This window comes from Entamoeba nuttalli, assembly GCF_000257125.1.
Source record: "Entamoeba nuttalli P19 unplaced genomic scaffold asmbl_8210, whole genome shotgun sequence".
Lineage (NCBI taxonomy): Eukaryota > Evosea > Mastigamoebida > Endamoebidae > Entamoeba > Entamoeba nuttalli.
Window position 1 is genome coordinate 1,210 of NW_008579018.1, and position 13,174 is coordinate 14,383.

Consider the following 13,174-nt stretch of genomic DNA (forward strand, 5'->3'; position numbering starts at 1 on the left):
GTTATTGTTGATAAAACTCGTTTTAATCTTGTATCTTTGTACAATTAACACATTTCTTTATATTTTATTATTTTATTCAAATTTTACATGAAAATGAATATCAACGATATAAGAATCTTCATTTCTTCATTTACCTTATACAAATTAATTCAATTGAAAAATAAAATCATTTTATTTACATCATATTTTCATCTAGTTGCATTTTATGAATTATGACATACTTCGTTGTAATTTTTTATTCATCTTCTATTTTCTATGATTTACTTATTCATTATTTCATTCTCTTTCAAATTTTATGATGAATTATTATTTTATTATATAATCCATGTACTTTCTATTTTAATGCTTTATATTCTTTTTATTCTTTCATTTTCATTTCTTCTTTTTATATTGTATATATTTCAAATAATGCAATGAGATGTTTCTTATTGATATTAATTTATTTCTTATTTATTTAAAATTTAAAAATAGTCATTGTAGATTTTGGTATTTCTTTATTACATTATTTTCAAATATGAATATTCTAATTGTTCAATCTATTTTATTTAATTGTTTATTTGAAAATTTGATAAATCAAATAAAATTATCATAACTGTGAAACTATTTGAACATTTATATATTTGATTATTATGTTATTATTTATATATTCTTCTTTCTTCTTTTATTTCTCTGTTATGATATTTTCTACTCGTATAATATTTTTCTCTCATTTTATGTATATAATATATTCTTGGTTAGCTACTTACATTCTTCATATTCTTATAATTCTTTCTCTATTTCATGCAATCATCATAGTCATAATTATTTTCATTAAGGTTATAATGTTTTATTCAATATATGATTGAATATTGGTATAGATAATAAATAAACATATAATAATAAAGTGCATAAACTAGATGAAAGAAGTTTTTTAGAAACAAATAAATTCAATAGAAGAATAAATTAAAGAAAAAATATAAAATAAAGGGTAAGTAACAAGGTAATAAAAATTTAATAAAAATAGAAATATCAATATGTTATGAAAAATAAATAAATAAAAAAGAGTAAACATAGAAAAGATGAAAATACATAAATCAAACAAATCAATATATAACTCAGTAATAGGTAATAAAATTGATGTACATTCAATAACAAATAAAATAAAACTAAAAAGAAATAATAATTACCATTAAAGAAATAGAGCCAAGTGAATGAAATAATACAAATTAATTATTATTTTATTATTAATTATATAATTGTAATTGAATAATAAATTAAACTATTTGAATACCTTTTATTTTGTTATAACTCTTTAATTGTTCTTTATGTATTGATAAAAGAATAATTATTTATTTCTTATTCTTCCATAATTTATTTCAATGTACTTGTTTTATTTTTTAAAAAGAGAAATTTTGATGTTTTTAAAATAATTGTTATTTCCAAAAAGAAATAGTTATGTTTAATATCAAAAAGTGTAATTACATAAAATATTTTCTTTATTTATTCTTATTGATAAGTATTAAAAAAATTATTTAATAAATTGACTTAAATTAAAATCAATCAACATTGAATAGTCAATAATAGAAATATTTCTTTTATAAATATAAAGAAGTATAGTACTATTTAAAAAAATTAACATTTTTAATGATAAAGAAGTGGCTATTAAGTTAGGATTGAGCTAATAACAAACAATATAATTCAAGGTAATATTAATAAAACTTTAATGATTTACTTTTGTAGTTGATCAAAATAAATACCATCTTGTTCAACAGAAGAAAGAATTTCTTGTGACTTTTTTTGAGTTTGTTCAAGATAATTTACTGCTTTTTTTGTAGAGTCTGCAAGATTTTTATTTCTACACTCTATTTCATTTACACGATTAAACAGTTCTGTTAATTTTTTAATTGATTCATCATACATTTCATCTTGAATTGGTTCAAATTTTTTATCACTAAAACATTCTAAATATGCAATTCCTTCTATTCTCATTTTTTCAAGAGACTCAATAACCTGAGGTACAAGTGATTGCATTTCTTCAAATGGTTTTGGGTTTTGAAGTGATTTCATTTAACCGAATAAGGATTATTTTTATAAGATTATTTTTCAATTCAATAATATTTTGGTAATGAATTTTATTATATATTTTTTAAAAAATCAATCACTTAATTTGAGGAGATTTCTTCAAAACAACAACTTCTAATATCACCACCGTTACATGAAATAGCAAAAGAGTCTTGTCCATAAGGTTCTATCCATTCAATGTCATTTATTTCTGCTGGCTTTTTTATTGGTAAATATTCGCTAATGTTTTCTAGGCTAACGTTATATAATGAACTTTTTATAACAACAATAAGATTTCTATTATTATGAGATAAGGCTACACTAGAAATAGCCTCAGTGAATGATACTTTTTTAACATCTTTTGTAGACAAGTCAACTTGATTTAAACTATATTTACCTACAACATATAACTTTTGATTTTGTGAATCAACAAATCCATAAACCAACTTCTGAGGTTTCAAATCAACAAACCAATTTGTTTTACTAAGTTGGTTATTTTTTCTATCATAAAGTAGTTCTTCAACAATTCCATTCTCATAAAGAACAATGAATTTAGTAGTTATTTCTTTTTTATCTTCTTGGTTGTAGAATATAAAATATGAAACTGTATCATGAACTGGGTTGGGTAATTGGATAAAACAAAATTTTTTATTTGCTTTATAAATAGCAATATTTCCATCATCAAATCCAACAAGAATACTATTTGAATCCATAGGGAAAATGCCTAAGCTACTTAATGTTGGATGTGACGACAAGCATTCACAAAAAGTAGTCACACTCTTTTGAAAATGAGACCTAACTAACGTACAACATGTTCCATCCCAATAGATAAAATATGCACCATTTCTTGTCATTTCACCAAATGGACCATATTGATTGATTTCTTTTGAGATGGCTATGTCTGGCTCTTGATTTGTTTTAGATATAAGCCTATCATAACTTTTTTCATTCAACTTGAATAAGAAAAATGACTTTTCTTTAGTTTCACAGATCATCAATTGTTCATGAGAAATAAAATGGAACTTCTTAATAACAGCTTTAATAGTAATCAATTTCTGTTGTTCTTTTAATATCCATTTAGTTGAAACTTTTTCATTAATTAAATCATCAAATGAAGTTGCAATAATAGGTTCTTTTGAAATTTCTTCAACTCTTTTTTTTTCACTAACTGGTATTGGTAAAGAGTCAGTTCTTCGTTTTATTGGATAAATGGGGGTATTAGTACTTATTGTATTTTGTTGTTGTACTGATAATTTATTTTGTTCTGTTACTAGAGTCGTTTCTGTTAATGTATTATATTTATTATTTATTGAAGAAACAGGGTCAATAAGATTTATCATAGAATATGAAGGTTTGATATTATACATTGTTATACTTTCAATTGTTTTTACTTTAGTTATAACAACATTGTCATTTGTAGCAATGATTGTTTCTTTAGGTATTGAGATATGTGCTACTTCCTTGTTTGTGATTGAATTAATACAACAAAGAGTTTCATCTTTTAAAACAAAAATATTTTCTTTATTTGCTGAGACAATTGGATAAGAATTATTATGAATATTAATATTAAAGTGTTGTGTTTGAGGGACTAATGCATATTTATTTGATAGAGTAACAATAATAGTATTATCAATAATAGCTTTGATTGGTTCATTGAATTGATAATGAAATATCATTTCATACCCACTTTCTAACTTTTTATTAAAAACACAAAATTCATTTCCTTTGATTAACCCAAAAGTATTTGATAATTTCATTGGAATAACCTCAGTACAATCTAGATATACGAATGTTGGTTGGTCATTAAAATAATTATAAACAAAACATTGTTTTGAATCAGAAATAATAATATCAGTATTATTGAAGGCTATTGAAGAAATATTTTGACGTTCAATTGTTTTGACAATCTGAAGGTTTTGTCCAAGTAAATAAATCAATACTTGTGTTGAAGTAGAAATAGCAAGAAGTGTATTATTCAAAGTAAATGAAATAATTTGAGGAAGTTGTAACTTAAAGACAGATTGACCATTTTGTAGATTAACTCCATAAATAATTTTAGTTCCAATAACAAATACAACTATATTGTCGAAAATTTTTATATTAGTGATATTATCACTAGAAATGACTTCAATTTCTGTTTTTAAGTTAAAAATATTTTTTGGAATAATAATAGAGTCTCTTAAAATTGATTTTCTATTTTGAAAATTATTTGGTTGACATTCATGTGTCATATTTAATAATGAAACAATAGTAATATCATCTCTTGGAGTTCCTTTACAATTTTTAATATGTTCAAATCTTATTCCTTTAGAAATAAGTTTCTTTAAAAGATTTTCATCACTAATTTTTGGAAATTCTCTTAACTTTTGAATACGTTCACTTTTTAATAAAGAAGTAATTATGTCATTTGCTAATTGTTCTGTTCTAATTTTGTCTAAGTTTTTCATATACTCTGAAATAATTGGACTTTTATCAAATTTGTCTAAATGAATATGAATACAAATTGATTCAATATTCTTTTTAATTTGTTCTGACTTTTGTCCTTTATTAAAAAGCCAAGAATATATTTGTTTTGTAATCCTTAGACATCCATCACAAAAAGCACGATACATTATATATTTTTTTAAATAAACAAGTCCTAGTAACTCACATTCAATATCTTCACTAAATCATTAGTCATATTATTAATCATATTATTATTGTATTGTATAATAAACAAACTGAATAAACTTAGTTAAAAGAGTGTCCAACTCAAATAATCGATCTTCAATAACTAATTTTTTAATATAAGATTCATCAAAATAAATTCCTAACTCCATACCAACCCTAAATAACAACTCATTTTTTTCTTCATTTTTGAAGTACTGAAGAATAATAAATTGAAGTTCCTTATTAATTTCAGCCATTGATGAAAATCTTAGTTCTTTTTTTCCTTTTTTATCCATTCTCGTTCTTTATGATATATAAAACACTTTTACCCCTTCTTCAAAGGAATGATTATCCTTTCTTTATTCCTTCATCTCCTTTTGCTTATTTTTCCTGTTTTACACAATTAATAAAGATAAATAAAGAAGAAAATATAACTATAAAACGTTAGTCAAAGGGGGTCTGTTACTTTTAGATAAATCAAACTCTCAAATTTCATTCTATTATATAAAAATGAAGAAATTTGTTTCTTCTATGGTTCACCTCAAAATATCAACTTGCGAACACCATTCCAAAGTAATACATTGTCCAGTATGTGGAGAAAGTATTTGTTTAATGTGTTTTGAACAGTCAGTAGAAGTTAATGGGAGATGCCCTTTATGTAAACAACTAATCCCAACCCATGATTTGAAACAAATTAAAAACCTTGCTTCTGGAATGAGTCCTTATTCTATGGGGAAAGGCTGTGACTCTCCAAGAATCAAGGAGAGTGATTATCATGCATCACCTCAGTCTTTCGTATTTGATATTCCAACAACAAATAAAACAATTACTTTTACTTATGAAAAAGGGTCTGGTTCACAAATAATAAGATATGCAACACTTGAAAAATGTTTACAGTTTATCACATCTTGTGATAGTTCTGATATTTTTTTTTCGGAGTGTTTTATTCTTGTTCATCCATTAGTAGTAAGTAGTTCTAAACTTATGGAATTATTAATTATCCGATTTAATCCTACACACCCACAAGGAATTAGTTTTGAGACATTTTTACATAAAGTATTAATTCCAACTCGATTAAAAGTGATGGGTTTACTTAGAATGTGGATTCAAAATCGAAAGTTTGATTTTGAAAATGAAAAACTTTATGAACAACTTGATGGGTTAATGAAAAAAATTTGGGCATTTAAACCAAATTTAGCTCATGCAATTCAAGTACAAATTGATAAAGAAATTGAAAGTCCTAAAGAACCTAAATTAATGAAACAAAAATCAATTTCATCTATTGATTGTTCTATTTCACCTCGTGAATATTTTGGAACAAATTCTACTTTATCTATCAGGTCTTGTCAAGGTTATGAATCAAAAGTACCTTCTATTTCAATTAAATCTGACAGATATTCAAAAAGTTCATTTTCTTCATTAAGTAGGAAAAAAATACAATGGTTTATTACAGATTTTAATGAAGAAATTCAAAGTATAATTCATACTTTATTTTGTTTTTCTCCACTTGACTGTGCTAAACAATTAACATTAAAACAAATGGAATTATTACAAAAGATTGAATTAGATGAATTTTTAAAACAAGGATGGATGAAGAAAGAAAAAGAAAACCTTGCACCAAACTTATTAAAAATGGTAAGGTTTAGTAATAATATTATTAATGTTGTTCAAAAAAAAATACTTGAATTAGAACAAAATTATGAAAGGGCTTTTGCTATTCGTTATTTTATTTCAGTTGCTCATTACTTAAAACAATTAAATAATTTTGATGGAATGAAAGCAGTATTAGCTGGACTTGAATCATGTAGTATTTATCGATTAAAAGAGAGTTGGGGGTTATTAAGTATTGATGAAATTAATTTATTTAAACAACTGGACTCTCTTATTTCTCCTGATAATAATTTTTGTAAAATGAGAGAATTAGTTAAATTAGCATCTCCTCCATCTATTCCCTTTATTGGGTCAATACTTACTGACTTAGTTTATACTGATGATGGGAATAAGTCTAATGAAGGAAAGATGATTAACTTTTATAAAGTCCGGAGTATTGGAATTATATTGATGGATTTACAAACAAGGCAAAAAGCAACTTATCCTTTTACTCTTGTTCCAAAAGTTTTAAAGTTTTGGTGTTGTAATGAAAAAAGTATTAATGAAAATGAATTATTTAATCTTTCTCAAGAACTTGAACCAACTCAAACACAATCAGAAATAAGTAAAGAAAAGAAAAAAATCCTTGAAAAATCAAGTAAACGATATGAGTTTTTATGGAAATCATTTACTAAAGCTGTTCATGAAAAAGAATAAATTTCATTTTAAGATTGTTTCCATACAAAGTTCATTTCAGTATTAAGTTTTACTATTTTTTTTTTATTTTTAATTTTGTTTTTGAAAGAAATGGAAGAAAAACTTCTTTTAAAAAGGAAGAATAGTTTAACTGTTTTAATTTTGTTTTTTTTTAACAAAGAGATATTCTCTATTTGTGAATATATTATAAAAGAATTTATTGAATTAGATTTGTGTCATTATCAATCTTACATTTCATTGACATTACTTTGTTTATTCTTTTTAAATAGAAGTTAATAATGAATAATTATTCGTTTGTTTTGGTTATTTATTAACAACACTTTTAATTTTTTAGTCAATTTTCAAATTTGTTAAGTAAATACATTGAGAGTAGAATGGGAATTACCATTTATTGTTCAAATTGATCTACTAATGAATACCTAAAATTTGTTTAGAAAGAAAAAAACATAAAATGGGTATTGTTAAAACGAATAGAATTGATATCTTTAGTAATACCTTTAATTCTATATATATACTAAAGTAATGTATTTAATGAAAATTAATAATGATTCAATAAAGATATATAATTTAATTGTTAAACAATAGTTGATAGAATATAATAATATTCTTTATGATATTTTTATTTGAGGAAAAAACCTTTTGTTTAGATATAAAAACTAAAGCAAATTATTATTATTTTTCTTGATAACATTAAATATAATATTGTATTTTAGAATCAATGACTATATTAAACATTTTAGTAATTATTTTCTAAGTTATTCAATGAGTAATATTAGACTATTGCTTTAATGTTTTATCATATTTTTTAAATGATAAATATATTTAGTAGTTACAGTATTCTAAAAAGAAAATGATGGATAATAAAATAAATAAAATTGAAGAAAAATTTAGATATTTGGAATTGTTATTTTCATTAAATCCATACTTTCTTTAATAAAATGAACAAATCTTAAGTATTGCAATTTTCTTTGAATATCAATATAAACACTGTCATAAATTTTAAAGTATTTGAATATATTTATTAGTTTTACTTAGTTGAAAAATTAATAACCAAAAATCAATAACTTTAATAATATTTCATTCTTTAATATTAACTATTTCTTTTAATATAAACAATAAGTTTCTGCACTTGTATTTTTCTTTTTCTTATTATTACAAATATACAAAAGAAATCAAATTTGGTGGTAACAAAGAATTAAATTATTCTATCTCTTATTAATTTGTTTAATCTTTTACATATGATATTTATTTGAGACATATCCAATTAATAGAAATTATGATATATAAAGAATTAATTTCATTTATAGATAATATTTAACTTTACTTTTTTGTAATTAAAAAAAAAATAAAATGTATAGAAAATAGATGAAAATATTAACAAGTTATTAACAAATAATTTTTATTGTGGTAAATATAAGAGGAAAATTTGAACGAACACACTATTAGTATAAATAAAAATATTTAATTCAACTTAATTTAATTTTCTTTTGTTTTAAATATCCTTTTATTACTAAATTTATTAAGTATGTTGAGAAGAATAACTAAATACATTAAAGAGAAATTAAATAATACATGTTCATATAAGAATAAAACTTCTGAATTATGTTTTATATTTAATGAATCTTATTTATTACCTAATAATATGAATATAATATGATAATTTAATTTATTATTATAAGATAGTCACAACAAAATATTGACAATAATTTTTTTAATTAAATAATAGGATTCTATTAATTATAAATTTGAAATTATTCTATTAATGACTGTCTAAATAAATTCAAATTTATAATTAATAACATCTCTGAACTGATATACCTTTTTGTTATATTTAAAAAATAAAATTCATATTAGTTGTAATTTAATTGCCTCAGTAAAATACAAGTTTTTATTTATAGTTATATTAATTTTGTCTATATAGTTCGTTAATACCTCTAAAAAATATCTTGATGTATTAATTTCAAACTAATTAATTATCTTTTATAGTGTTTGTTATCCCTATCAAATTCATGATAATAATAGAATTTATTGTTTTGTATTGCAACTGATATAGTAGTTTCAATCAATTTTAATGTTGGTTTATATAATTAAAGTGAATGTATTAAATTGTATTACATCTTTATTTTTAAATAGTTAAAAAGGAGAAGTTAGCATTTTAATAAAAAAATATAAGAAAATTAAAGAAATAATAAGAGAATAAACAGAAGCAAAAAGTAATTTAAAATAAAAAATAAAATGAAGTTTAAAGAAATTTATGAGATTAAATTCTAAATGAATAAAACATTAATATAATCTCTTAAAATAATAAAATTGAAAGAAGAAAAAAAAATAACCGTTAATGTAATTACAATTTACTTTTTTTAATATGTGTTTTCTTTTGTTGAGAGAATAAATTTTGAAGTAAATATTTATCTCTTTCAAGGAGAAGACTCACCTTTTCTTCTTCATCAGGTTTTAATTCTCTAATATTTTTAAAATATTTTTGAGCATGAGTTCTAACTTGGATACCATTTCTTGTATAAATATACATGGCTATTTGTTTAACTGGAAGTCCACTACACTTAGTAGCTTTTAAAAACTTTATACAAACCAAAAACCGAATATGTTCTCTATCATGCCAATACCTATTATCTCCAGTAGTAGTCATTTGTCTATTTTCAAAGAGTTCTTTCCATTTACTTTCTTGTTCTTGCCAAATTTTATTAAATTCAGCAACAATAGCCTTGTGAGAATCAAGTTCAGTCATTTAAGGAATTTGGATTTTTGCAGTTCATCAAAAAGAGAATTTTAATTTGGTTATTTTTCCAAAACTCTTACTAAACTTTTACCCCCGGGGTTTTCTTTTTCTTTTCGAAAATTAAAAAACTAATACAAATTTCCCTTAATACTTAGTTTTGCGATAGAACTAGATCTGTAATTTCTTTTTTAAAAAACAAAGGGGTAATAACAATTTTTGTTGGTTGATTAATCCAACTAGTTTTATTATAAATAATAATAGTATCTCTAAGTTATGGGGTTTCATTAAGTTTTCTATAAAAAAACTAAAATTTCTTTTTGGTCAACTTGAAAATCCCAATTTTTCGACATTTCTTTTACTTCATTCCTTTTTTTAATTTTTTCTATCTTTGAATTTAAAATTTTTTTGTTTTTTTTTTTTAACAAAACCCTAATTATTTTTTATTTTTTAATTTGAATTCTTACTTTTTTAATCAAAAGTTTTTTTTATTCATAACATTAGTTGAAATGACTACCACACAATTTAGTGAGAGATTGAATGAAAAAAAATTTATGCATAGAGGAGAAGATGACGCACCTCTAAACACATCAGAATATGGTGTTAGTTATGTTACTATTTTACATGAACTACAAAAAACATATAATTGGAAAAAATCTTTTGGAGTAATAAAGAAAACAAAAAAAGTAGTAGTACCAATTGATGTTGACGCTCAAACGGGGAATAGTTCTATTGATGAAAATAGGAAGAACCAAATTAAAAAAATAAGAGAAACTGCCCCTCGAAAAACAATCCAAAGCCAACATATTAGAGAAAAACGTGAATTTACTCATTCATTAAATAAAACACAACATGAATCAAGAACTATAAAAGAAAAAAAGGAAAAATTAATTAAAAATATGAATTAAATAATGAAATATAAAAAAGTAAATTGATTGATTAATTAAATTGAATGTATTTTTCAAATGGAGAAGGATAAGGATAATATGTTTCTAAAAACGAGTTAAGGATTGCTGTCTCTTTATTAATTACAGCTACTGAACTTTTTTCTAACGCATCATTAATACAAATACATTGAGGTTGTTTCTTTTCAATGTTATTTATTAACTTAGTGTTACTACGTCTTGAACTTGTAAAAGAACCATAATAATAATTATATTCTTTAACATAAATCCCTTGACCTGATTCAACAACAAAAGCACCATGCATAAATGGAATTGCTAAATCATTTCCTTCTCTAAATTTATGTCTTCTTGTTTCTTTGTATTGTTCTGGCCAAGTACCTTCCATTTGTTTTAGAATATCTCGTTTGAAAAAATAACAATGATGACTAACATAAGGATGTTTAACTGTTTTTGATTTACCAAAATGGTTGTTAATAAGTTCATTAGAATTACCTACACTTCTATGCCAAATATTTTTTACCATTCTATTTGTGTCAGGTGCTTTCCATGAGTTATGGTATACTTTTAATTTTCCATCTGAATTAATAAAATGTTCTGGTTTTAATTCTTTCCCTAATAACATATCATCGTTGAGATAAAGAAAACATGATGATAAATTTTTGATATTATGTAATGATACTTCAAGAGAATTTGAATTAAATACTGGTAAATCTTTGGTGTTTGGAAATATTTCTTTATGGTCAACTATTCTAAGAGTATATTCATTCCATTCAAACTGAGAAGTATTTAAAAAAGATGGAGTTTGTCCCATTGTAACAATAAAATAGTGTTTGATAAATGGTGCAAAATTATATACAGACCGAATAGAATATTGTAATGTATTATAATCTCGATATCTCCCTTCTCCCCCTTTCTTTCCGTTCTTTTCCAATTGTTTTCTAAATTCTGGGTCACTTCCATTTACCCATAACCAAACAACATCAATTCCCTCTGGACAACTTGGATCAACATATGATGATACATTATAATGTTGTAATTTGAGAGTAACAGTGTTATTAGGGTTTATTAAGGATGGTGATGATAAACCATCATTTGATGAAATGAAATAGTGCTGAAATGAAATTTGTTGAAATTGTTGTGGTAAATCAAAATACATATAGACAATAGCAATAAACATCAATATTGCTATTATGTTCCTTATCACAAACATTATCTTATTTTTTTCATTTTTATTTTTTAATTTAAGATTTATATTTTTAAAAAAGATTAATTTAACTGATTTGTTCTTCTTTTTAAACTATCTTTGAATAAGATAAAAGAACTTAGTTTATGAACGTATGATAGATATATACTTTAAATATATTTTCAACTAAATTTATAACAAAAAATATAATCATATGAATATTAATAAACCATAAGATATAAAAGAAAACAAGTATTGACAACAAAAATCATTTATGTTCTAAAAAAACTAAGGAATAGTCTTAACAGAAAAATATTTAACATTATTACAAATGTTCAAATAAATCTCATTACTGTTTGTCAAAATAAAATAATAAATTCAAAAAAAAAAAAATAAAAGAATAACAAAAGAATAATAAATACAATTTCATCTATAATTATTTAAAGTTTGTATTATTCAAATAATAAATCAAGTTATTAAAAAATAGAGTCTAGAGATAGATTATTATTTTAACAAATTTGAATGATATTATTATAAAAATATTATCTTATTCACAAATCTAATAGAAATAAATAATATGTAATGTAATTATGATTTTCAAAATAATAGTCTATCTTAGTACTTATTTACTTGTTTAGTCTTTATCATATATCTATTTTTTAAACATAAATATTTTTAACTTTATTACAATAAAATAATAAATATTTAATAAATTATTTTTATATTTGGTTTAACTTGGTTTTATTTTAATGAGTTAATATTCTCTTATAATATAACTTCAAGACACTTTATTTATTAAAGCTATTAAAATAATTTTAAATATCTTTTTTTTCATATTATTAACATGATGTTTTACATTCAAAATATATTAATAAAGATTCAGTACAGCGATTTTCTAAATTAAATCAAAGAATAACATATAAAATGTTATTCTAATAAACTTTACTTATTCATTATTTTCTACAAAATTAATACTAAAAATGAAGATAAAAATTATCTTCAACCTTTTCTTAGACATTCAATATTAATAAAAATTGTAATGGCTTTATATTTAATAGAAGTTATTTGTGTGTTATAATAAAGATTTATCACTTTTTCAATAACTCCAAATTAGGAAAAATTAAAATGTCAAAAAAAAAATTAGAGGATTTTATGATAACATTTTTTAATAACTCAAAGAAATAAAAAACATAATACGAAAATTGTCATATTTAATTGAGTCATAATCTTCTTGTTCAGTGAGTTTGTCACAGGAAAATCTATTCTTCTTATCCTAATAAAGATGTTTTACTCTTAATCCCTCAAAAAAGAAAGAGGGGAAAAACAAATTTTTTGACTAAAAGAGAAAAAATCTGA

General features: G+C 22.5%; 6 protein-coding genes across 6 annotated transcripts; 2 read left to right on the forward strand and 4 right to left on the reverse strand.

Annotated features, from left to right (window-relative positions):
* Positions 1-1,707: 1,707 nt before the first annotated feature.
* Positions 1,708-2,046, reverse strand: ENU1_181780 (hypothetical protein; the record flags this gene model as incomplete). The annotated part of the gene is made up of 1 exon (XM_008861500.1): positions 1,708-2,046. One exon carries the CDS (start codon positions 2,044-2,046, stop codon positions 1,708-1,710), a length of 339 nt encoding a protein of 112 aa, XP_008859722.1.
* Positions 2,047-2,141: 95 nt separating this feature from the next.
* ENU1_181790 (hypothetical protein) lies at positions 2,142-4,946 on the reverse strand (the record flags this gene model as incomplete). Its single annotated transcript, XM_008861501.1, has 2 exons — positions 2,142-4,704; positions 4,762-4,946. The coding sequence occupies 2 exons, from the start codon at positions 4,944-4,946 to the stop codon at positions 2,142-2,144; spliced, it is 2,748 nt and encodes a 915-aa protein (XP_008859723.1).
* Positions 4,947-5,199: 253 nt separating this feature from the next.
* Positions 5,200-6,996, forward strand: ENU1_181800 (Ras guanine nucleotide exchange factor, putative; the record flags this gene model as incomplete). Its single annotated transcript, XM_008861502.1, has 1 exon — positions 5,200-6,996. The coding sequence occupies one exon, from the start codon at positions 5,200-5,202 to the stop codon at positions 6,994-6,996; it is 1,797 nt and encodes a 598-aa protein (XP_008859724.1).
* Positions 6,997-9,340: 2,344 nt separating this feature from the next.
* Positions 9,341-9,742, reverse strand: ENU1_181810 (Myb family DNA-binding protein, SHAQKYF family protein; the record flags this gene model as incomplete). Its single annotated transcript, XM_008861503.1, has 1 exon — positions 9,341-9,742. The coding sequence occupies one exon, from the start codon at positions 9,740-9,742 to the stop codon at positions 9,341-9,343; it is 402 nt and encodes a 133-aa protein (XP_008859725.1).
* Positions 9,743-10,239: 497 nt separating this feature from the next.
* ENU1_181820 (hypothetical protein) lies at positions 10,240-10,638 on the forward strand (the record flags this gene model as incomplete). The annotated part of the gene is made up of 1 exon (XM_008861504.1): positions 10,240-10,638. The coding sequence occupies one exon, from the start codon at positions 10,240-10,242 to the stop codon at positions 10,636-10,638; it is 399 nt and encodes a 132-aa protein (XP_008859726.1).
* Positions 10,639-10,669: 31 nt separating this feature from the next.
* Positions 10,670-11,845, reverse strand: ENU1_181830 (glycosyltransferase, putative; the record flags this gene model as incomplete). Its single annotated transcript, XM_008861505.1, has 1 exon — positions 10,670-11,845. One exon carries the CDS (start codon positions 11,843-11,845, stop codon positions 10,670-10,672), a length of 1,176 nt encoding a protein of 391 aa, XP_008859727.1.
* Between the last annotated feature and the right edge of the window lie 1,329 nt (positions 11,846-13,174).